Genomic DNA, 25,442 nt, shown 5'->3' with positions numbered 1-25,442 from the left:
CCAAGAGCCTTAGTGATTTTCTGGTCAGGCTGGGATTTGAACCGAGCCCACTACTGAAGTACAGTTAAAATGTTTACTGCTGATGAAACAGTTCAATTCTTAACATTTAAATAACAACAATTAAAAATATCAAACAAGTTCCTGCTTTGTGGGGCATGAAATCTTCACAAGGGCGATTTACACCCAAAATATAATATGGCCAAAAATATGTAATTGTTTCAGTGTAACTTTAAGATTAAGGAGAAGATACAGTTTTGATAAAAAAAAAAACATTTATTGGTTGAAACAAAAAATAAAATCACAATTCTGCTTGAAGGTCTATACAGTGATGGCACCGTGCTCTTTGAACACAATGGTCTTGGGGTTGATTCCGACACTCTTGGTGGTGTTGTGTGTTTTGTAGATGCCAATGAGACGATCAGCGATCTCAAACATGTTGTTCCTCAAGGAGATGATAATGAACTGAGCGTTCTTGGTTTGCTCCTGCAAAAATGTGGAAGGAAAAAAAAAAAAAAAAAAAAGAGACAGATTTTTAAAAAACTTATTCCAATAATAAAAATGTGGGAAATTGATCTTTCTCTGGCCAAGAATTGAAGACATGACGGGGGTCTGTGGGACCTCCTGCAGAAATTCTACAATATGCTGAGGTGTGTTTTGACAGCCATACAGTGCATCCAGAAAGTATTCACAGCATTTCACTTTTTATGTTGCAGCCTTTACTCCTAAATGCATTTTCCCCCCTCAAAAATATACTCACAACAGCTCATAATGACAATGTGAATTTTTTTTTCTTTTTTTAGATTTTTGCAAATTGATTAAAAATAAAAAACAAATCATATGTACATTAGCATTCAAAGCCTTTGCAATGAAACTCAATATTGAGCTCAGGTGCACCCTGTTTCCACTAATCATCCTTGAGATGTTTCTACAGCTTAAGAGTCCACCTGGGTTAAAATTCAGTTGATCGGACATGATGGATTGTGTTGAGGCACAAATATGGGAAAGGGTACAGAAACATTTATGCTGCTTTAAAGGTCCCAGTGAGCACAGTGACCTCCATCATCCTTAAATGGAAGAAGTTCAGATCCACCAAGACTCTTCCGAGAGCTGACCGCACGTCTAAACTGAGTGATTGGGGGAGAAGGGCCTTAGTCAGGGAGGTGACCAAGAACCAGATGGTCACTCTGTCAGAGCTCCAGTATATCTTTGTGGAGAGAGGAGAACCTTCCAGAAGGACAACCATCTCTGCATCAATCCACCAATCGGGCCTGGATGGTAGCGTGGCCAGACAAAAGCCACTCCTTAGTAAAAGCCACATGGCAGCCCGCCTGGAGTTTGCCAAAAGGCACCTGAAGGACTCTCTGGCATGAATGCCAGACATCATGTTTGGAGCAAACCAGGCACCATCCCTATAGAATCCCTTCATTCAGAGAGTAGCGACATGACGAGTCAGAAAGAAAGAAAAACTCATGGTGCCATCTTGGGTTCAAAATAGCATTCGCTGTTAAAAATGGTAAATGGACTGCATTTATATAACGCTTTTCCATCTGCATCAGATGCTCAAAGTGCTTTACAATTATGCCTCACATTCACCCCGATGTCAGGGTGATGCCATACAAGGTGCTCACTACACACCGGGGGCAATAGGGGATTTAAGACCTTGCACAAGGGCCCTTAGTGATTTTCCAGTCAGGCAGGGATTTGAACCCAGGATCTTCTGGTCTCAAGCCAAGGAAACAACAAGGACTTCAAAATCTACAGATTCCCTTCAGATCCAATCAGAAGAAAAATTTAGGAAAATAAAGTCAGCCGTGTGGGATGGAAGTGACTTCATCATCAAAGTTTTGCGAGGTAAATTTATTGTTCAGTCTCATGTACAGTAAAACTCACCTAAGCAGTCATCTATAAACCAGATATTAGCAGTCACCCCCCCCCCCCCCCCCCAAAAAAGGTCCCAATGTTTTTTATTGTTTTCCATGTAATAAACACTGTATATAACAGATTTTGTATAACGGATTCTGCACTCACATCAGAAAAAATGTTCCATCCGATCGCAATATATTTCCATTAAAAACCCCTGAACATGTGGGACCGGAGTCATTACTATGATTAAAAGTCCGACCATTTATTTACCGTGCTCAGACCCGCAGTCTGACCTGCGCCTGTTAAATCAGACACAGCAAAAGGCTGTGATTTGACACTTTTCTGCTTTTACTGCTTCGTCTCCTCTCATATTTTTGTATCTACAGTGCGCACGCTGATTACTCGGGATCACATACATGTGACAGAAAAGTGCAAATTTCCAACAGAGTTGGAAAAAGATGAAATTGTACAGCTTACCTTTGAATTGGAGGTGATAATTGTAGAAAGAAAAGCTTGTTCGTCAAATGAATCCAGAATAAAGCATAATCCAGCGACGGGAAATTTAAAAACTGTCACGCACATCATTGCATGACACAGAGTTAGAGAAGTGTAAAAAGTAAGTCCCTTCAGCTGCTCCCTTGTTTACACTCGGGGTCACCACAGCAAATCCAAGGTGGATCTACATGTTGAATTGGCACAAGTTTTACGCCGGATACCCTTCCTGACGCAACTCCACATTACATGGAGAAATGTGGCAGGGGTGAGATTTGAACCCGGAACCTTCTGCACTGAAACCAAACGCATTAACCACTTGGCCACCACCCCTGCGTAGTGTAAATCAGACTTAAATTCATTAGATAAAGCATCAAAAATTATAAATTCATGTAAATTTGATAGCTTAACTATTTTTATATTTATTTTGATAGTACTTGTACCTGGGTGTATTGCTGTATGTGGTTAAATGATTAAAAAAAAAAAAAAAAATGTTGAAAACAAACAAACAAAAAAGGTTCATTCAGTAGTTCAGCACAAATGGCGCCAAAATGGCACCATGTTCTCAGTTGACGCTACTCTCTGAATAAAGGGACCTTACATCCCTACAGTAAAGCATGGTGGCAGCAGCATCATGCTGTGGGGATGTTTTTCAGCGGCAGGAACTGGGAGACTAATCAGGATTGAGGGAAAGACAAATAAGCAGGGGGTGGGGTGGTGGGTGGGTTGTACACAAAAAATAAGACATACACACACACACACAAAAAGAAGAAAAAAGAAACTTTAAATATGAGATATGTACTGTATGTGTGCGCATGTGTCTGTGTAATTCTTCAATTGAAATTTTAATAGGCAGCCAGGTATGGGTCAAGTGGCCAATCGGTTTTTCAAAAGCGTAATCTCTAAGGAGTATGTGTGACAATTTTGCTGCTTGTTTCCATAAATGAACAATTTACAGTTATCTGCGCCACTATTTTTGATCTATATTTTGTATTATATGTTAGCTTATGAAAAGCCAGTTCTAACAGGACTTTGACCTTGAAAATTTTTTTCCCAAGGTAAAACTTTGTGGAATTGGAAACTCCTATTGGCAGAGGTTTGTGCTCTACAAGCGCAGTGCTCTACTTTATTTTGTTTTACCAGTTTTTATATTTAAAATTAAGGCTATATTTAAAGAAAATACACAGTTAAAATGCGTTCAGTAAATGCAGGCAGTTGTAAAAAGTATAATTATAATCATGGTTTTTGTCATAAATGACAAGCCCTAAAAAGAATGTGCAGTTACCAGGAGATTTTCAGCCATCGTTGATCAAAACACCATGTCCACATAAACACCATCATTCTGACCCAAAACAACTTCTGGAAAACCTTCATCACTGGCTAGTGTGAAGAAGTTGATACACTCACATAAATGTAACAGGCCACAATGGAGACATTCTTGAAGTCAAGTGCAGCATCTATCTCATCCATGAAGTAGAGCGGCGTGGGCTTATAGTGATGAAGAGCAAAGACCAGTGCCAAAGAACTGAGCGTCTTCTCTCCTCCCGACAGGTTAAAGATCTTCTTCCAGCTCTTCTTTGGAGGACGCACACTGCAATGAGGGTGAGAAACTGAAATTTACAACTCAGACTGACCACCACTTATACAAAGTAGTACCTACATTTCCAGCTGAGGCTGGCAAAGGATGGTTCCTCAGACCATCAGAGATTGCTGTGCTTCAAATCCCTGGAAAATGTATTTGGTGTATTTCGAACATAATAAGAGTCATTGGGAGATGACAGATCCCCCGGTTCCCACAAACTAGTAATGCAAAGTGTGAGGGATCACCCAAGTACACCCTTATTGGCAGTGGTGGGCACAGTTCTGCTAACCACTAATTCTTTAAGCTAACGTTTTTGTTAGCGGATTAGCTTTTCAGATAACTTTGAAAACCATCAGCGGACCAATTAGCTTCCTATAAATTTAGTTCCGATCAGTTTTAGACCGCTAACATGTTTTGCGGGCATAATGAATAAAGCTTAATTTGTCAAGTCTGAAATCAAAGATTTTAGTGCCTGCCTGTTACATGTTGTTCTCTTCACACCATACAGACAGAAGGTTTTAGCGTTTAGACATGTGCCGTAATGCATTATGGAAACATTAGTTTCCTGACATGAGTGGCTGGTTGGTATAACACATATTACTGAAACGTGTGGTGGGTTTTACAAATAAATCTGTATTTGTAAATATGTCATTGTTTTTCATTTGTTAAAAAAAAGAAAGAAGGCAATTTGAAAGCTGAAAATTCAGTTTGTTAAGTGGATTTAGCACTTTTAGCAAATGTGTGGCAGCAATTGTATTCGCATGTAGATGGTCATGTTCAAGGCAGTATGAACAGTATTTGCCGCCACACATAAACCGAATTTTCAGTTTTCAAATTGCCTTTTTCCCCCCAATTGCCTGTGCATGACTTGCGTGATATGCCGGCGAGTCTGAGTCTTATTTTCCTTCTTCCTTTCATTCTTCTCTTTCCTTTATTTGTGGTCACTAGGTCTCTTTTGCTGAGAAAAGGTTGATCTGAGACAGAAGTGCTGGTTCATTGTTGTGTCAGTAGCTGCTAGTGTACTGAAATCAATACTGAAAATCATCGGTTTAGCTTTTATCTGTATATTCCGCAAAATTTTGGTTTAGGGGTTTATTGGCTTAGCTCCACAAAAGCTAACTTTTCAATTAGTGGATTAACTGTTATCGAAGCTAATCTTTTGCTTAGCTGTGCCCACAACTGCTTATTGGAAATATGAATGAAATTGGTCAACTGGTTCTTGAGATATTGCACAAAAACGGATGGACAGACAGACGGACACACTGCTCGCTATACCCCCCCCCCCGTATTTCATACCGGGGGGATAATAGTTATTTGGACAAATATTCCTTAACTTTTTGCCACTGATCACTTTTCACAGTGAGTGACCTTTTTTTTTTTTACAACCCCAATTCCAATGAAGTTGGGACGTTGTGTAAAATGTAAATAAAAACAGAATACAATGATTTGCAAATCCTCTTCAACCTATATTCAATTGAATACACCACAAAGAGAAGATATTTAATGCTCAAACTGATCAATTTTATTGTTTTTGTGCAAATATTTGCTCATTTTGAAATGGATGCCTGCAACACATTTAAAAAAGCTGGGACAGTGGTATGTTTACCACTGTGTTACATCACCTTTCCTGCTAACAACACTCAATAAGTGTTTGGGAACTGAGGACACTAACTGTTGAAGCTTTGTAGGTGGAATTCTTTCCCATTCTTGCTTGATGTACGAAATCAGTTGTTCAACAGTCCAGGGTCTCCATTGTTGTATTTTGCACTTCATAACGCGCCATATACTTTCACACACACATTTTCAATGTGCGACAGGTCTGGACTGCAGGCAGGCCAGTCTTGTACCTGCACTCTTTTACTACGAAGCTACGCTGTTGTAACACGTGCAGAATGTAGCTTGACATTGTCTTGCTGAAATAAGCAGGGACGTCTCTGAAAAAGACGTTGCTTGGATGGCAGCATGTTTTGCTCCAAAACCTGGATGTACCTTTCAGCATTGATGGTGTCATCACAGATGTGTAAGTTGCCCATGCCATGGCCACTAACACACCCCCATACCATCACAGATGCTGGCTTTTGAACTTTGCGCTGTTAACAATCTGGATGGTCTTTTTCCTGTTTTGTCCAGAGGACACGATGTCCATGATTTCCAAAAACAATTTGAAATGTGGACTCATCAAACCACAGCACACTTTTCCACTTTGTGTCTGTCCATTTCAAATGAGCTCGAGTCCAGATAAGGCTGCGTTTCTGGATGTTGTTGATCTATGGCTTTCGCTTTGCATGGTAGTTTTAACTTGCACTTGTAGGTGTAGCGATGAACTGTGTTAACTGACAATGGTTTTCTGAAGTGTTCCTAAGCCCATGTGGTAAGATCCTTTACACAATGTTGATTTTTAATGCAGTGCCGCCTGAGGGATTGAAGGTCATGGGCATTCAATGTTGGTTTTCGGCCTTGCCGCTTACGTGTAGAAAGTTCTCCAGATTATGTGAATCTTCTGATTATGTTATGGACTGTAGATGATGGAATCCCTAAATTCCTTGCAACTAAACACTGAGAAACATTGTTCTTAAACTGTTGGACAATTTTTTCATGCAGTTGTTCACAAAGTGGTGATCCTCGCCCCATCTTTGCTTGTGAACGACTGAGCCTTTTGGGGATGAACCATTTTTTTTTTCTCCCTTGTCTGCATATATAGTAATGGTAAGTGCCACACTAGCAGAACCATTTATGAACATTAATACGCATATATATGCAATTTATTCTTGCAAGACAGAAGGTATGTAGTGTGTGAGTGAATGTGGTGTGTGTGTGACCCCCATCTGTCCTTCCTGATCAGCCTACAACATCCAACTCAAAGCCAACCGACAGCTTCTATCAGGAAAGGCCGACCACCAAAACAACACAAAGACAGACAAGAACAAGAGACAAGTGGTGAAGACAATAACTGTGACGTGAGACACAGAGGAGACAGGGCCCCAACCATACGACATACCATGACAAACAACCACACATGAACAAACAGTGACAGCAACAGTCTGTTGTCTAATTAGTGAGCATCCATACCCTAAACCAGAACACCGTAATGTTAATCCTCTTAAGAGCACCAAAAAACCGAATTGTGGTGACGGCAACAAACACGCGACCATCCACACACAGAGACCCAGATCACAGCTAAATATCCGATCACTACTGTGGCTGGTGTGTTGGGCCAAGACAAGAGTACAGAACCTTACCATATGACATGGACCACTCCGGCACGCCAGAAGCCACACGGCCGGCCGTGAGTGATGACAGAAGTGGGTCCAGGACGCAGGGCCCCGGGGGGAACCAGGAGAAAAGGGGCAGCGGAAGGGCACGGTGGCCAGGAAAGGCAGCCCCTGTAGCCACCGGGAAGCACAGCAAACCAACAGGGGAGCGGCCCGACGGCGCTGGAACGCACCCAGACACCCCCCCACAGTGGGGATGAACCTTTTATACCCAATCATGACACTCACCTGTTTCCAAACATGCGTTCTTTGAGCATTCATCAACATTCCCAGTCTTCTGTTGTCCTGTCCCAACTTATTTGAAATGTGTTGCAGTCATCCATTTCAAAATGAGCAAATATTTGCACAAAACAACAAAGTTTATCAGTTTGAACATTAAATATATTGTCTTTGTGGTGTATTCAATTGAATATAGGTTGAAGCGGATTTTCAAAATATTGTATTGTTTTTATTTACATTTTACACAATGTCCCAACTTCATTGGAATTGGGGTTGTATTAACATTCCTAAGGTTGGGGGCATGCCCCTGAATGGGGCATATCACAGGTAAGAAGGAGCTTATGACCAATTCAATGTGGCAGCTGTGCAAAATGAAGATGATGCATTTCAGAAACACAACAAATGCTCCGGTGCATTTAGCACTGCCATACCCAACCAGCTGGTTGAATTCCAGTGGATCACATTAAAATAAATAAATCTCAAACGCTTCTTTCTATCTGCGCATGCGCAGTGTCTAAAGGAAGTGAGAAGCTAGACTAGAGCAAGTGGATACTACAACTGCGGAAGCTAAAAAAAAAAAACTAAAACTTTTTTCCATTCAGAGTGGGAGGAGGATTATTTTTTCGTTTATTTGAATGTCAAGTCCATCGGTCTTACCTGCAATGCAAATATGGCTTTACCATAGACAGGGAATTTGGAGCGACATTTCAAGACAATCCACAAGAGCTATGATGCAAACTTCCCAGATAAATCACCTGTGCGCACCTGAAAAGTCCAGGAATTGGAAAGTCTAGCAGCACAACAGCCCGTAAATATGGAAGATGTGATGGATGTGGCTAACAAGATTGTGTGTTCTGTTCGGGCCAGGAGTCTGCAGAGGCAATTATTCCGTGCGCAACTGGAGGAGATGTGCAGAACACACAGATCTGCTGCTACACACAGACGTTCGATGGCTCAGCTGAGGTAAATTTCTGGAACATTTTTCTGAATTGTTGCGTGAAATTAAAGAATTTCTGAAACGTACAAACCATGCTGAATATGCACAGCTAGAAGACACTTGGATTTAGGCTTTCTTACCGATCTGACTGACAAGCTCAATAACTTGAATCTAGAGCTACAGGGTAAAGACAAACATCATCAACACGAATAGCTCTGTGAACATGTTTAACAGCAAGTTACATCTGCTATCAAGCAGGTTGCTACAGTGTGACGTGTGGAACATTCCACACATGGACACAGAACTTAATCGTTGAGGCAAAGAGTGGGGAGCTTGAGAATGCACGTTATGATGATCAAGTGCAGAGCATCTTGTCAGAATTTGACAGAGCAACACCTGACATGAATGTCCAATTCTGGAAACTAATGCAGAAAAAGAAGAACCCCAACCTCAGACAAACTGCACAGAATTTGACTGCACTTTTTGGATCAACATATTTGTGTGAATCTGTCTTTTCCATATGAAAATCATCAAGTCAATATACAGATCCACCATGACTGATGACCACCTTGCGGCCTGTTTACGGCTGGCGCACAGCCCCTACTGTTTGGACTATGAGAGACTAGCTTCCTCCCAGTGCTTGAAGTCCCACTAAGGTAGGGAACAACTTTTACAACTAGAGGCCAGTCCTAGGCCTACATGTGCTTATTCTTTGCACCATGCACATTTACTTCAATAATGTATTATTACTGTCAAAACTTTATATTTTTGCCAGAAAATTGTTATATTATACAATATATATTATATTTGTGCACAATAAATTGTGGCTACACTATGGTTTTCGATATGGACTGGTAGATCTCAATACACGGTCAATTTTAAAAGTAGATCTTGGTTCAAAAAAGTTGGGCACCCCTGATTTAACAGCAGCATCACCAGGAGCTGAACAGCGCACACTGCATCACTTTAACAAACTTTCAGGCAATTCTGAAAGGCAAAAAGAAAAACTAGATCCACAACCTGTTTCATTTCAAAAGACCTGTCCCCCCCCCCCCCCTAGCTTCGTGGAAACAAATACCTTTATCCACAGATTAGCTTAGCGCACTGCAGCACACTTGAGTAGATCCTGAAATCATCAACCCTATGTACTGAGTAGACTTGAATTGAAAATCAATTTTTAATCAAATCATGACCATGTGAATTGGAATCTAAAAGAAAGATACTGAAAGATTCACACTGCTACTGTGTGGTGCTTCCTTTTATGTAGAAAGCTGTGTGGAGCAAGCCCACCTTTGCAAATGAGGGCAGATCCAACCACAAAAGGAGTTTCATGAGTCCCTTTCAAAAATATATATAAAGACAGAAATCATAGTTTTTCCAGTAGCACTGCCAGGATTTTGAAATTTGCAGCTCTGGCAATTCACAAACAAACTCTGCTTGACACATCATGTATTAAATCACCATGTGCAACATGGTGATGACTGTGGAAATCCCTGACAGTAGCCTTTGTCCTGGAGATAGCATACCTGAACATGATACCTTCCGAAAAAGGGTCTAAACTGTCCACAAGCTCCAGCTCTGCATCGCCCCCTAATGTCAGCATTTGGTAGTTTTCCTTCAGCTTGTTTGTGATCATGTTGAATCCAGTCATAAACTCGTTGAGGCGTTGTTTGCGCAGGTCTTCATAGCCACGTTTGAATCTGTCCCTCTCTGCAGTGATCTCATCCAGTTGGGCCACACGCTGCAGGTACAGCTCCTCCTAAAAACACAAACACACATCACAGTCCATCCCTATCTCTCAAAACGTGCCATCTCTACAGCATCCTTATATGTGGGTGTTCCCCTAGACCTTTCCTGCAGCAGTCAATACTGTGGCACCTGTGTGCTGGATCATACTCAAAGAAATGCATCACAAGGCCAAAATATTTTATCTGATATTCTCCCACTACACAAGTGATAGTCCTTAGTCTGGCTCTCTATTAGTGCAGCAGATAACAGAATATTTGCAGAGGAATTGTTCAAATCTGGTTACAAGCACCAAAATTTGACTGTGTATACCTTTTGGTAATCGGGGGCCAAATAGGGGTCAATGACAAATTTCACAGGGGTCAAAATAAAAAAATGTTCCAATCATATTGAAAGCTATACCACATTATGTGTCTTATCATAACTATTCCAAAAAGGTATAGTTTGGACTATCTATGACTGAATGTTATGGAGTTATGGGGTAAAAACAGCAAGAATGGTGACAAAGGTCAGTTTCAGTTTGTACAGGAGTCAGAAGTTAAAGTTGCTCCAATTATTGTAAAACATGATGCAAATTATTGGTTGAGTTAATAGGGTTTTAAAAAGGAATAGTTTGCACCATGTGTCATGCTTAGTTGTCATGTTATGGGGTAACATATGTCACATGCCATAGAATCCAATGGGCGTCGACACTGTTTGACCTTACCTTACAGACCAAGCATTCAACGCAGTCAAAACTATTCAATTTGTTAATCCTATTACTTTTATCTATGACTTAAAGTGGACAGCCTTTGAGTTAAACAGAAATTCTGGCCAGGTCATCATAAGAAACACTGTAGTTTTTCAAGATTTCAAGAATGGAGTGCTTATCACACAATATACCTCAGAATTTCTAACCACTGTCTGAACTGGCCTGTTGACAAGGAGTAAAAATCAGACTCAGTGATCATAAGACTGAGACAGTTGTGAAATTTTCACTGACTTTTGTTGAACTGTGATTGACAGTATATCTTGGAATATATCAACCTGAGACACTGTGTATATAAATGTATGGAAGTATACAAAATGGACACTGAATTTATGAAGGATTGGGTACGTCAATGTCCACATGGTTTTGCATGAAGATGAAAACCCCTCCAATTTTTTTATATGTTGTAGTTGACACATAGGGCCACATTTTTCATACTGGTTTCAAAGAGACTGGGTGTGTCCCAGTGTCAATTTCAATGTCAAAAAATTAGGTCAAAAGGTCATCCAACTCAAAAATAGCCAAATCCACAAGCTTTAGATTCCTTGTGGTTTCTCCTTTACAGAAATACCTTGTTTCTCAAAATCGGACCAGTAGTAACTGAGTTACAGCAGTTTGAAATTTGGCGGCCATACCCTTTTTCGCAAAAAAGTGAATAATTGAAATTGTGATATCTTGAATACCGTTGGTCTGAGAATGACGACATTTGAAATTCTGAGCTTTTCTGGCCATGAACTATCTCAATACCAAATTTCATATAAATTGAAGGGGGTGAGGTTTAACTCTTGGGTGAACTGAGCTAGACTGACCCAAATGTGTTTACTTCAAGATTAGTTTCTGATTACTGTACATTTTGAAGTTAAAAACTTTTTCTTACATTAGAAAACTTATCATTAAAATGGCTTTAATTAAAAAAATAAGATTTTTTACAAATCTTTGATGTTCATCTGTGAATTAAAACCATAACTTATCTGTTGTTGTTGAGATAATTTCTTGATTAATATTACAAGGAACATTGGGCATTTATTTTTAGACAAATAAAATAGCATGTAAAGTAATGTGTACATTTTAAGTCTGATAGATTCATTCCATTCATTCAGCAAATGCTGAAATGTTTCTGATACGGGACAAGAAATATGTTTCTTAAAATATAAAGAAATATGAAACAGCACTGTGCTATTTCCTTTGATTACTTGACAGTTTAAAAAAAAAAAAAAAAAAAAAACTTAAGTAATTTAAACTTGAGACTTTTCTTGTAGTTACGGCAGTAACAATTAAAAACTGTACCTTTATTTAGTAAAAATGAAAATAGGTCGAACAATTTGCAAATATAAAGCGTTCACTCAGCTCGACAGTAACTGATTCAACATCCTGCATCTAAAAGCAAACTTTAACTGATAGACTTCAGAGTGGAGCACTAATGTTACGTATCATTTTCAATTACTCAACTCAGACAAATTTTTCTCCATTGCTCAAACTCATTAATCTTGTGGTTATGACTCATACACAGAGTTAAACTGTTGTCTGTATACTAACAGCGTTAGCTTTTTTAGCAGCTGGGAGCTTCACCTGTTAGCTCCATAGAAATTATGAAGCATAGACGCTGCATTGGTTGCTGATGGGCAAGAAATATGGCTGCCATCGTGGACCAGTCATCATAGTGATTCCATCACAAAGCACAAAATAACCCTTCTTTGGAGATTATTGGCAGCTTGCAAACCAACACGGCACATTACCACCACCAATTGTTTGGGCGTGGAACTGAATGAATGGAAAATAACCTGGAAACGTTCACCACGTGAGTAAAAACACGGCAATTTCCAGAAAACTTTCATCGCTGATTAATAATGGACGTGCACGGTCGTCTCACAGTGGAGAGCAGCTGCTACTTTTACAGTGACTACATCAAAATGAACAGTTATCACTTAAAAACAAGTCATCATAACATGACATCACACTTATTTCAACTTTGCAATTAATCTGCGGCTCCATTCTTAACATTTGCAGCTACATTCCATTCAACAACGAGCTGGGTTGTTTCCTCAAAGCTACGGAAACATCAGAAACACGAATACTTTGGTATCAGCAGTCTCTACAGCTGTTACGAATGCTGTATACTTTGAGACGGGTCACGGAAGTGCACAAAGTAATCCCGATGTATCACTGGATGTCACTAACAGCCTAAATCTAAGTTGCTATAATTCCTGTGTGACATATCCTTTAAAAGAGCTGTTTCTTGGTGTCTATATTTTTTTCTTCTTGTTGAAGATACATAAAACATCCATATACCACTTGAGATGGAACTCTGTTTCTGTTTCTTGCACAAGTATCTTTTACAATTAGACCACATGTCGTGTTAGTATTACCAGCCTACATTGATGACACTGCCACAGGTCAAATATGGAAGAGATGAGGAAACCTGTTTATGTTGTTTTGGGGTCATAAAATAATTTATTTTAGAGTTGGCGTTTAGCCAACTTTAATCAAAAAAGGGGTGGGCTGATGCTTGGCCAGTGTGAAAATACGATAACTGCTGCATTAACTGCCCAATGAGTTAATTAATCAATGTGATAATCATTGAGGCTCCCAGATCTGACCCAGTAATTGCTAGATTAGTGAGTTGTCAAAATAAATATTTGTTGCAATCCTACTGTTGAACAGGTGGGACACAAATAAAATATCTTCTGTCTGGTGAACTCTTGGTAAGCAGTATTTTTCTGTACCTTCTTCTTGTACTCAGCAATGGCTCCCAGATTCGGCTTCATCTGAGCACACTGTGCCTCTAACTTTGTTATCTTGTTGATAATGATGTTGGGGTTTCCCATTTCATCCAAATCAGTAGGAGTAAACACCAGAAGTTCCTCTGCTGGCTTGTCATCAATGGAGTGAAGGGACAACTTGGATGACTAAAGAATGCAAAGAGAAAAATTTCCCACAGTCAGAAATATGAACCATGTACCCAAGTGAGCCACAGCACTACAAACTATAAAAAACCTTTGCCTTTCAAAAAAATTAAACTAAAAATATCTACAGTACCCTGTTAAAGAATAAACATATTGGTGTAGACACACCTCTTTCTGCCAGTGTTTTATCTTGCTGTTGTGTTCAGTGATGTTGGCATCAATCTGTTCAACACGAAGTCGTACGCTGAGAGACTGCTCCTGCAGTGTGTGTTCCTCCTGCTGCAGAACTTTAATTTCCTTCAGCACCCCCTGATACTGCTCCTGCATCTCCGGTAGTGCGGCCTAGAGGACAACACAAAACAAAGCTACTCAGTCTATTGTTGCTTCCTTCACAGCACACAGTCATGTTATTGCTACACAACACAACACAGGCCACTTTTGTTCAGCAACAGGCAATGCCAAATGTTCTTATTACAGTTAAAGTTAAGTTATTACAGTTAGCCTAAGGCACACCTGTGCAATAATCATGCTGTCTAATCAGCATATTGATATGTCACACACACACACACACACATATATATATATATATATATATATATATATATATATATATATATATATATATATATATATATATATATATATATATCTCACTCACTCATCTTCAACCTCTTATTCCAATTAAGGGTCAATTTTAGGACTTAACTCCATGTCATTAAAAGAAAAGATACCCCTGTCTCTACCTTTGTGATCATATCAGTACCCCTGTGTGCTCCACAAGCATTAAGAGGTACAGGCAGAACCAGACAGAGGGCTCTGATCATGTAAGCTTACCTCAGCCTCCTGACAGGACTTCATGATCTCACCAGCCTCATCTTCCAGTTTCTTCAGCTGTTCCGTCAGCTCAGCGATTGACTTTTCATTATCCTCCAGCTCACTCTGTACACGTTTCACACTCTCCTCACACTTTTTCAGGTTACTGAAGATAGACAGAAAAACAAAACTGAACATACCGTTTTGGAAGTTATTTACTTCAATTATCGAAATAGAAACAGTATGGTACTCTGTGGCAAATCTGTCTGGAGTAGGCAGTTCTCAAAAATGGAGTCACCACACAAGGAGACTACTGAGGGAAGCCAACGCAGACAACAATGACAACACTGCAAGTGTTACAGGCTTCAGTGGTTGTGATTTACTATTCCGTGCTACTCTTTCTTTCAACTACGTCTGTCTGATCTTTCTGTGGTCTACTCTCTCTTCCAGCCTGTAATTCAGTTGAAGATTTGCTGAATTTTGGTGAAGACTCTTGGTGATGTGTCATTTAAGTGGAATCATTCAAGAATCCAGTTGTACGAGGTTTGTGAGAAAACTATCTGACCTTTTTATTTTTTTCAAAAACTATATGGATTTGAATCATGTGCACTTGCATCAGAAAAGCTTGAACCTTCGTGCGCATGCGTGAGTTTTTTCACGCCTGTCGGTTGCGTCATTCGCCTGTGGGCAGGCTTTGAGTGAGCACTGGTCCACCCCCCTCGTTGGATTTTTATTGTCAGGGATATGGCTGAGAGGCTGCCGCTTTGCTCCATGAAATTTTTTTCAGAAACTGTTAGAGACAGCCAGTTGGAAACCATTCGAAAGATTCAGATGGATTTCGGTGAAGATTCTATCGGTATCACACGGATTAAAGACCATTGAAACTGGATTAAAAACGGCCCACGGCGGCGGAGGGCGCACCACGCCCCGAGCGGCCATCGACAGGCTGGAACGAGCAGATGACTTCCAAATTTAAGGCTCTGTTGATGCAGGACGTGTGACTAGCAGAGAAGTTTCAGAAGAGGTCGGGATCAGCACTTTATTGGCACATTCCACTGTTAAAGGAGATTTTGTAATAAAAGACGTGCGGACGGATTCGCGCGTCGCGACGCAGCCGCTCATGGCGCGGGACAAATAACACCTCTGTGTTGGAAGTCTCACAGGACAAGTTGGAACATGCCCAGCTGTCAAACAATTTCTCGGATACTCACTCAACTGAAAAGCCACGGAAAGCCGTCTGGATCTTACGAATGGTTTCTAACACGGAGGTGTTGTTTGTCCCGCGCCATAAGCGGCTGCATCACGACGCGCGAATCCGTCCGCACGTCTTTCATTACAAAATCTCCTTTAACAGTGGAATGTGCCGATAAAGTGCTGATCCCGACCTATCCTGAAACTTCTCTGCTAGTCACACAACGTCCTGCATCAACAGAGCCTTAAATTTGGAAGTGATCTGCTCGTTCCAGCCTGTCGATGGCCGCTCGGGGCGCCCTCCGCCGCCGTGGGCCGTTTTTAATCCAGTTTTAATGGTCCTTAATCCGTGTGATACCAATAGAATCTTCACCGAAATCCATCTGAATCTTTCGAATGGTTTCCAACTGGCTGTCTCTAACAGTTTCTGAAAAAAATTTCATGGAGCAAAGCGGCAGCCTCTCAGCCATTTCCCTGACAATAAAAATCAGACAAGGAGGGTGGACCAGTGCTCACTCAAAGCCTGCCCACATGCGAATGACGCAACCCACAGACGTGAAAAAACTCACGCATGCGCACGAAGGTTCAAGCTTGTCTGATGCAAGCGCACATGATTCAAATCCATATTGTTTTTGAAAAAAATAAAAAGGTTGGATACTTTTCTCACAGACCTCGTATATATGAGAAGTGCAGAACAGTTAAACATCATTAAAAATCGGTCCCCCTGCCAACACTGAGCATGCATCATTTCGGAGCATCAGCAACAATTCACCGATTATCGCCTCGTTTCTGCTTAAAACTGCACACCAGTCATCATCTATCTTAGCGACAGATATATGAAACTTTTTGCACAACAACCATTTCCACATAAATTCAGCATTATTTCATACTTAAATACGGGGATCTGGGTGTGACTTTCTATACCCTAAGCAATCAAAGGGAATAATGTGATTATTGACCATCAGATGACAAAGTAAAACCTCTTCTAACGCCAGCTTTAAGCAGAAACAAGGCTATAATAGGTGAATCGCTGCTGATGCACCAAATGTAGTTCAAGGAGCACCAGAAATTTAAAAAACAGATAATTTCCATTTCAACAGTTTTTGGTAATTAAAAAAAACTGTACAATATTAACAACATAAAATAAAAAAGCAAACCATGCTTTTCAAATCCACCAGCACATTGTTGGTCTCAGAATTAACAACTGCCAGTATCATTGTGTGAATAATGCATTATTAAACCAAAATTTTCCATTTCCTTACCGATCAGCCGTCTTTATGGCCACTTGAGCCTTGGTAATAGTGGAGCAGCAGTTATCCAGTTCCTTATTGACCTTGTCTAGTTTGTCCTGCTGAGACTTTAGCTTGTGGCTATTGATATCCACAATCAAGTTATGGAGCCTTTTCACCTCAGTTTCCACTTTTCCGGCCTTATTGGAAGCTACCTCAAAGTCTGGGATGGCAGGAGAGTTAAGTGGGGCAAAAGAAGACAAGGAAATAAACAAATAAAAATGACTTCTGCAGCTGTAATGTATATTTATAAGAAACAAAGTTGACGTCACATGCAGTGATTAAATGAAGAGCTAGTATTAACAACAACAACCGTCAACAAGTCACTTTACACTTGCTACAAATCATTTAATATGTCTTAGTGTTTATTATTATTAAAGTCAAAAGGATGACAAGGAACATTTGAGCTCAAACCTGATGTTGGATAAACTGTTCTTAAATTTAGCACATCAGATGATGAAAAATGTCAGTATCAACATGACGGTATTTAATTTAACATTCTAATAAATCAACTTGTCATTTATCATACAGTAGAGATTAAATGGCGTGAAAATTTCAGAAAGATTTTAGAGACCAAAATTATTATTGTTATATAGTAGTATCATAATACTGTTAGAACATGTTGAACTGCAACATTGTTTTTTTTTTCTTTTTTCAATTTTCCCCTCAGCATTCTTGTCAAGGCCAAAATATGCCCACACATCAGTTATCTTCAGAAGACTAGATGATTTCTTTAGCATTGGCCCCGTTTTACATGCACATAAAAATCTGGTAACTATCGGATTATTGCCAGTTATCTGATTATTAACAGCAAAATCCAGCAAAAATCCGATATGCTTTATCCAGTAACAAGTTATCTGATTATGAGAAATCAAATTAACACACCTGGGTTTCTCCCCAATAGTACCCCAGTAGTACATGCACCAAAGAGTTCTTTGGTACATGTAAATCATTAATCAGATTTATTTCATTGTTTTACATCTGTGCATGTGTAAAAACCGTTATTACTAGGGGTGGGTATCAACAACTGGTTCCTGTTAAGAATCGATAAGCAACTGTTTGATCCACCGGCATCACCGGCCTTTTTGCTTAACAATTCCGATTGGTTAATTAGTTCAAATTACGCTGGAGCGGCCATTGTTTTTGAGGGTGTGTATCGGGAAAATAATAATTTCTCTACATTGACTGCTGACCCGCTATTTCTGAGAAGCGCTGCTTCTCTGAGAAGCAGCAGGTCCACAATTTCTTCATTAACCCCCTCAAAGACATTTAAAGATGTCAATAGTGAGTCACCTTTGTGTGGATTAAAGCCACTAACTGGGACTCTTGTCTTGTTGCGAGAAAGCAATGAGAATCGTCCTTCATTCCATTCCTGTTTTGTGGTACCAAGTGCACAGCTCCAAACGTTAAAGTTGGAAAGATAGATTTCGGTCAGAATTAATAACTTCAAAGCGAATTGCTGTTTTAAATCAAATGACACACTTTTTGAGCATTGTAATACAGACAACAAACTCCAACCGACCAAACCCCACCTCCACCCAAATTAGATGTCCTCCGTTTTTTTATTAATGACATTGATCTTGATGTGTAGCCCAGCCGGCTGTAAAACCGCAGCTCAGAGGCTATGGAATTAAATTAATCTCATTAACCTGAAAGGAAATGCTTTTGACAAAAACTACAGGTTTTGTTTATTTTTATTTATGTACAGAAATCTAGGATCCAGTGACCATGTACAGATTTTATTTATGTCCAGAGATCAAGGATCCAGTGACTAATTTCATATTTATTTAATTTAAGACTAAATAAAATGTTGTTTACACAGAAAACAAAAGATTGCTGTTCACAAGCAAGCAAAAAATTAAAAGGAGCAGTGGTGGTGTTGCTGCCTTTGTTGTATGTTAATGATATAAGTTTGGTGTCAAAGTCTGTGCATTGTATTTTGTTTGCCATTGACACGACTGTGTTCGGTAGTGGGGACAATGTGGGACAACTTTTGGAAAGGATGGAGAAGGAATTATTCAATTTTAAATATTGGATTGATTCTAATAAATTGTCACTTCATTTTGGTAAGACTAAATGCATTATATTTGGAAATAAGCCTAGGAATTTAAGTAGAAACTTATCATTGAACAATGTTGAAATTGAAATTGTATCTGAAACTAAATTCCTTGGCATTTTTATTGATGATAAATTAACTTGGAAAACTCACATAAATTATGTAAAATCTAAAATTTCAAAAGTTATTTCAATTTTGTATAAAGCACATTGTTTTCTCCCCCAACATTTTGTTGGTCATGCTGGTCATTCATTACTTCTCCCATATATGACCTATTGTATTGAGGTTTGGGGAAACATGTATAAAACAAAAACAAATTCAGTTTTTCTGTTACAAAAGAAAGTGAAAAGAGTTACAAGTAAAAAACCATATTATGAACCAACAAACCAATTGTTTGCTTGTCTGTGTATTTTGAAATTTCAAAATTTGGTGGATGATTTTATGATACAGATTAGGTACAAAGTTAAAAACAATCTTTTGCCTCTACACGTTCAGGAGTTGTTTAAAATGAGGGAGTCCAGTTATCATTTGCGAGGAACATTGATATTTGAAAGAAGATTTGAACTACTGTTAAAAGTCATTGTATTTCTGTAAAAGTTATTAGAATTTGGAATAATTATTCTGATAGTATTAAATCATCTGATACATTGGTAGGTGTTAAAAGGCTTTATAAAAACAATGCAATTTCTTACTATAGTATGTTATATTAAGCTAATTATTATTTTTTTTTTTTGTTTATTTGCACATCATATTATTGACTGTTCTGTTACGTTATTTTCTGATTGTTACCTTGTTTTGAGTGTATTTAAATGTGTATAGTAACTGGTGTACAGGGTGGGCATTTATAAGCTTTTGCTTCAGCCCATGCCCTTTCGGCAGCACCCAACTGGGAAATCATTTGAGTTATTGTTGTATTTTCTTTTGTTTTTTGATTTATGTTAACAAGACATTTTTATGTTGGTATTTTGTTCATGCGCGTGCTGAATAAAACTCATTCATTAATTCATTCAAAACCTTTAAGCCTGTAAACCTTTTAGTACACAGAAAATTCGCAGGAGATATTGATAAGCGGAATCCATATCGATAAACTCTCATCAATAACCATTCCTAGTTGTCACTCACATTTCTAGAGGTGCAGCAGGACGAACTGCTGCCTTGTTGTGCTGCGTAACCTCCTCCATCAGATCATAAAGTTCAGAGTCCGTTGCATGTGTTCAAAAACATAAAATAAAATAATAATTTCACAGGACGCCCAAATGTGCTTCAATGTCCCAATCTAATCTAATCAATTTTATTTATATAGCGCCAAATCACAACAGTTGCCCCAAGGCGCTTTATATTGCAAGGCAAAAGCCATACAGTAATTACAGAAAAACCCCAACGGTCAAAACGACCCACTATGAGCAAGCACTTGGCGACAGTGGGAAGGAAAAACTCCCTTTTAACAGGAAGAAACCTCCAGCAGAACCAGGCTCAGGAAGGGGCAGTCTTCTGCTGGGACTGGTTGGGGCTGAGGGGAGAGAATCAGGAAAAAGACATGCTGTGGAAGACAGCAGAGATCAATCACTAATGATTAAATGCAGAGTGGTGCATAGAGAGCAAAAACAGAAAAACACTCAGTGCATCATGGGAACCCCCCAGCAGTCTAAGTCTATAGCAGCATAACTAAGGGACCTGATTATTCAAAACCTTATAAGTAAGAAGAAGAATTTTAAATTCTATTCTAGAATTAACAGGAAGCCAATGAAAAGAGGCCAATATGGGTGAAATATGCTCTCTCCTAGTCCCCGTCAGTACTCTAGCTGCAGCATTTTGAATTAACTGAAGGCTTTTCAGGGAACTTTTAGGACAACCTGATAATAATGAATTACAATAGTCCAGCCTAGAGGAAATAAATGCATGAATTAGTTTTTCAGCATCACTCTGAGACAAGACCTTTCTAATTATAGAGATATTGCGCAAATGTAAAAAAGTAGTCCTACATATTTGCTTAAAGGGGATAGAGAATCAAAATCATCTTTTTCATGTTTTTGGTGTTAGTTCAGAGTCTCCCCGCTGTGGGGAATACACACAAAGTGTCAGCAAGTTTCAGAACCTCTGTTTCAAGTATTTCTCCTTTTTTGAATTGCCCCTAGAAAACAGGCCAATCCGTTTTTGAGAGAAAACTAACGTCACTTTTCACCAATAGCTCCCCCCCCCCCCCCCACACCCACCCCCTTTCACACACGCCCCTTTGAAATTAATTATTCGTAAGGTTGTGCCCACCCATTCATAACACTCGAAGAGAAGCAATGGCGAGCTACAGGTGTGCTTTCCCAGGCTGTTTTAGCGGACTACGATCTTCCGACAGAAAGCAATGTACGCGATCACTGGCTTTTATTCATTTTTAACCGCATCCCCAGTACATACAACCGCTGACTATTTCTTTGCTCTGCGCATTTCACGGAGGACTATTTCACAAACCTTGCACGATTTCGAGCTGGCTTCAGTCGGCATTTAATACTCAGTAGAGGGTCAGTTCCGACTCTGCGACAAAATCAACCCCAGCAATCAGTACAGCCTGTGAGTATCACATTTTCTTTTGTTTTAAATTTGTGTTGCGCCATACTCCTGTTGTAAGAATTGCACGTTAGAATGGCACGTTAGCTCTGGTTTGTTCCTCTAAAGGGAATGAGCTAACCCCTTAGCAGTTAGGGATGTGTATCGAGAACCGGTTCCTTTTGGATATCGTTAAGAAAAGACTCGATCCACCGACATCAATAAGCTTTGTGCTTAACGATTATGTTATCGGTCCTTCAGAGTGGCCGTTGTTTTGGGGGGTGTTTGTCAGGAAATGATAATTTCTGTATTGATTACAGACCCTGCAGCGGGTCCGTAAACAACTTTTCTGCAGCGCGGCTTTGCTTTGAACCTTGAACAAATCGAAGCAGTGCTTCGCAGATTGAAGCAATGCTTCGATTATTCTTTCTTTCTTTTGCTTAATTTTCTCCTGCTAAAACCCTAAAGAGCATACGTCTGTATTATTTACCTTTTCTATGTTAAACCGACCTGTTATGTTCTTATGAAACAGTTGATAGATGTATTTTATAACTTAAAAACGGGAGCGATGCTAACGTGTTAGCATGTCTATGGCATTTTCGATGTTAAAAGTTAGCATTGCAGCTGTCATCACGTTCGGGTGCATTTGTTTTCAAATTGTAATATTTCTTAAATTAATTTTTGTTTATATATTAATAATCTAATGATTATTATATACAATTTTAGAGAAAGAGGCAAAAAAACCTGAATAGAAATACAACAGAAAATATAAAAGCAATGAAAATAAATAAATAATGCTTTCTTTTCAGTGAGAGCAAGGGCAGCCAATCAAACAACGGCAACCAATCAGCGCCACCTACTTGCATTTCATAATGAGGTTGCCAAATAAGCGCCAAAACGACGCCATTAAAGGCAAACAAGGCATTCTAAACCCAGCATAGTAACATAGCTGTTTCAGAGAGCCTTTTAGGAAGGTTCTAAGCCATTACAGACCCAACCAATTTTTTTTGGGCTACATATCACATCACAGAACAAGGATTAATGCCCCATTCCACCTCTCTCTATCACCTTTAATAAGCGCATTGAAGGACATATCCTGATCAAAAATGACTCCAAGATTTCTCACAGTATTACTAGAGGTCAGGGTAATGCCATCCACAGTAAGGATCTGGTTAGATACCATGTTTCTAAGATTTGTGGGGCCAAGTACAGTAACTTCAGTTTTATCTGAACTTAAAAGCAGGAAATTAGAGGTCATCCATGTCTTTATGTCTGTAAGACATTCCTGCAGTTTAACTAACTGGTGTGTGTTCTGGCTTCATGGATAGATAAAGCTGGGTATCATCTGCGTAACAATGAAAATTTAAGCAATGCTTTCTAATAATACTGCCTAAGGGAAGCATGTATAAAGTGAATAAAATTGTTCCTAGCACAGAACCTTGTGGAACTCCATAATTAACCTTAGTCTGTGAAGAAGATTCCCCATTTACATGAACAAATTGTAATCTATTAGATAAATATGATTCAAACCACCGCAGCGCAGTGCCTTTAATACCTATGGCATGCTCTAATCTCTGTAATAAAATTTTATGGTCAACAGTATCAAAAGCAGCACTGAGGTCTAACAGAACTGTCTGAGGCCATAAGAAGATCATTTGTAACCTTCACTAATGCTGTTTCTGTACTATGATGAATTCTGAAACCTGACTGAAACTCTTCAAATAGACCATTCCTCTGCAGATGATCAGTTAGCTGTTTTACAACTACCCTTTCAAGAATTTTTGAGAGAAAAGGAAGGTTGGAGATTGGCCTATAATTAGCTAAGATAGCTGGGTCAAGTGATGGCTTTTTAAGTAATGGTTTAATTACTGCCACCTTAAAAGCCTGTGGTACATAGCCAACTAATTAAGATAGATTGATCATATTTAAGACTGAAGCATTAATTAATGGTAGGGCTTCCTTGAGCAGCCTGGTAGGAATGGGGTCTAATAGACATGTTGATGGTTTGGAGGAAGTGACTAATGAAAATAACTCTGACAGAACAATCGGAGAGAAAGAGTCTAACCAAATACCAACATTACTGAAAGCAGCCAAAGATAACGATATGTCTTTGGGATGGTTATGAGTAATTTTTTCTCTAATAGTTCAAATTTTATTAGCAAAGAAAGTCATGAAGTCATTACTAGTTAAAGTTAAAAGAATACTCGGCTCAATAGAGCTCTGACTCTGTCAGCCTGGCTACAGTGCCGAAAAGAAACCTGGGGTTGTTCTTATTTTCTTCAATTAGTGATGAGCAGTAAGATGTCCTAGCTTTACGGAGGGCTTTTTTATAGAGCAACAGACTATTTTTCCAGGCAAAGTGAAGATCTTCTAAATTAGTGAGACGCCATTTCCTCTCCAACTTATGGGTTACCTGCTTTAAGCTGCGAGTTTGTGAGTTATACCACGGAGTCAGGCACTTCTGATTTAAGGCTCTCTTTTTCAGAGGAGCTACAGCATCCAAAGTTGTGCTCAATGAGGATGTAAAACTATTGACGAGATAATCTATCTCACTCACAGAGTTTAGGTAGCTACTCTGCACTGTGTTGGTATATGGCATTGGAGAACATAACAAAGAAGGAATCATATCATTAAACCTAGTTACAGTGCTTTCCGAAAGACTTCTACTGTAATGAAACTTATTCCCCACTGCTGGGTAGTCCATCAGAGTAAATGTAAATGTTATTAAGAAATGATCAGACAGAAGGGGGTTTTCAGGGAATACTGTTAAATCTTCAATTTCCATACCATAAGTCAAAACAAGATCTAAAGTATGATTAAAGTGATGGGTGGACTCATTTACATTTTGAGCAAAGCCAATTGAGTCTAATAATAGATTAAATGCAGTGCTGAGGCTGTCATTCTCAGCATCTATGTGGATGTTAAAATCGCCCACTATAATTATCTTATCTGAGCTAAGCACTAAGTCAGACAAAAGGTCTGAAAATTCACAGAGAAACTCACAGTAACGACCACGTGGACGATAGATAATAACAAATAAAACTGGTTTGTGGGATTTCTAATTTGGATGGACAAGACTAAGAGTCAAGCTTTCAAATGAATTAAAGCTCTGTCTGGGTTTTTGATTAATTAATAAGCTGGAGTGGAAGATTGCTGCTAATCCTCCCCCTCGGCCTGTGCTACGAGCATTCTGACAGTTAGTGTGACTCGGGGGTGCTGACTCATTTAAACTAACATATTCATCCTGCTGTAACCAGGTTTCTGTAAGGCAGAATAAATCAATATGTTGATCAATTATTATATCATTTACTAACAGGGACTTAGAAGAGAGAGACCTAATGTTTAATGGTGCATTTGAAGGTGCTATATTATTTTTTCTTTTTGAATTTTTATGCTTAAATAGATTTTTACTGGTTGGTGGTGGTCTGGGAGCAGGCACCGTCTCTACGGGGATGGGGTAGTGGGGGGATGGTAGGGGGAGAGAAGCTGCAGAGAGGTGTGTAAGACTACAACTCTGCTTCCTGGTCCCAACCCTGGGTAGTCACAGTTTGGAGGGTTTAATAAAATTGGCCAGATTTCTAGAAATGAGAGCTGCTCCATCCAAAGTGGGATGGATGCCGTCTCTCCTAACAAGACCAGGTTTTCCCCAGAAGCTTGGCCAATTATCTATGAAGCCCACCTCATTTTTTGGACACCACTCAGACAGCCAGCAATTCAGGGAGAACATGCGACTAATCATGTCACTCCCGGTCCGATTGGGGAGAGGCCCAGAGAAAACTACAGAGTCCGACAT

General features: G+C 39.4%; 1 protein-coding gene across 1 annotated transcript in view; it reads right to left on the bottom strand.

The window, feature by feature from the left end:
• Positions 1-212: 212 nt before the first annotated feature.
• smc4 (structural maintenance of chromosomes 4) overlaps positions 213-25,442 on the bottom strand; it is a 90,438-nt gene continuing 65,208 nt past the window's right edge. The window contains exons 19-25 of the mRNA XM_034168812.1: positions 17,029-17,218; positions 14,597-14,741; positions 13,931-14,104; positions 13,583-13,765; positions 9,892-10,124; positions 3,763-3,946; positions 213-483 (exon numbers count right to left, since the gene is read on the bottom strand). Of these exons, the coding sequence (XP_034024703.1) occupies positions 319-483; positions 3,763-3,946; positions 9,892-10,124; positions 13,583-13,765; positions 13,931-14,104; positions 14,597-14,741; positions 17,029-17,218 (1,274 nt within the window). The 3' untranslated portion in view covers positions 213-318. The remainder of the gene's footprint in view (positions 484-3,762; positions 3,947-9,891; positions 10,125-13,582; positions 13,766-13,930; positions 14,105-14,596; positions 14,742-17,028; positions 17,219-25,442) is intronic.

This window comes from Thalassophryne amazonica, chromosome 4 (genome assembly GCF_902500255.1).
Source record: "Thalassophryne amazonica chromosome 4, fThaAma1.1, whole genome shotgun sequence".
NCBI lineage: Eukaryota > Metazoa > Chordata > Actinopteri > Batrachoidiformes > Batrachoididae > Thalassophryne > Thalassophryne amazonica.
Note: the sequence above shows the minus strand (reverse complement) of the source record. Positions and strands in the feature narration are given on the sequence as shown.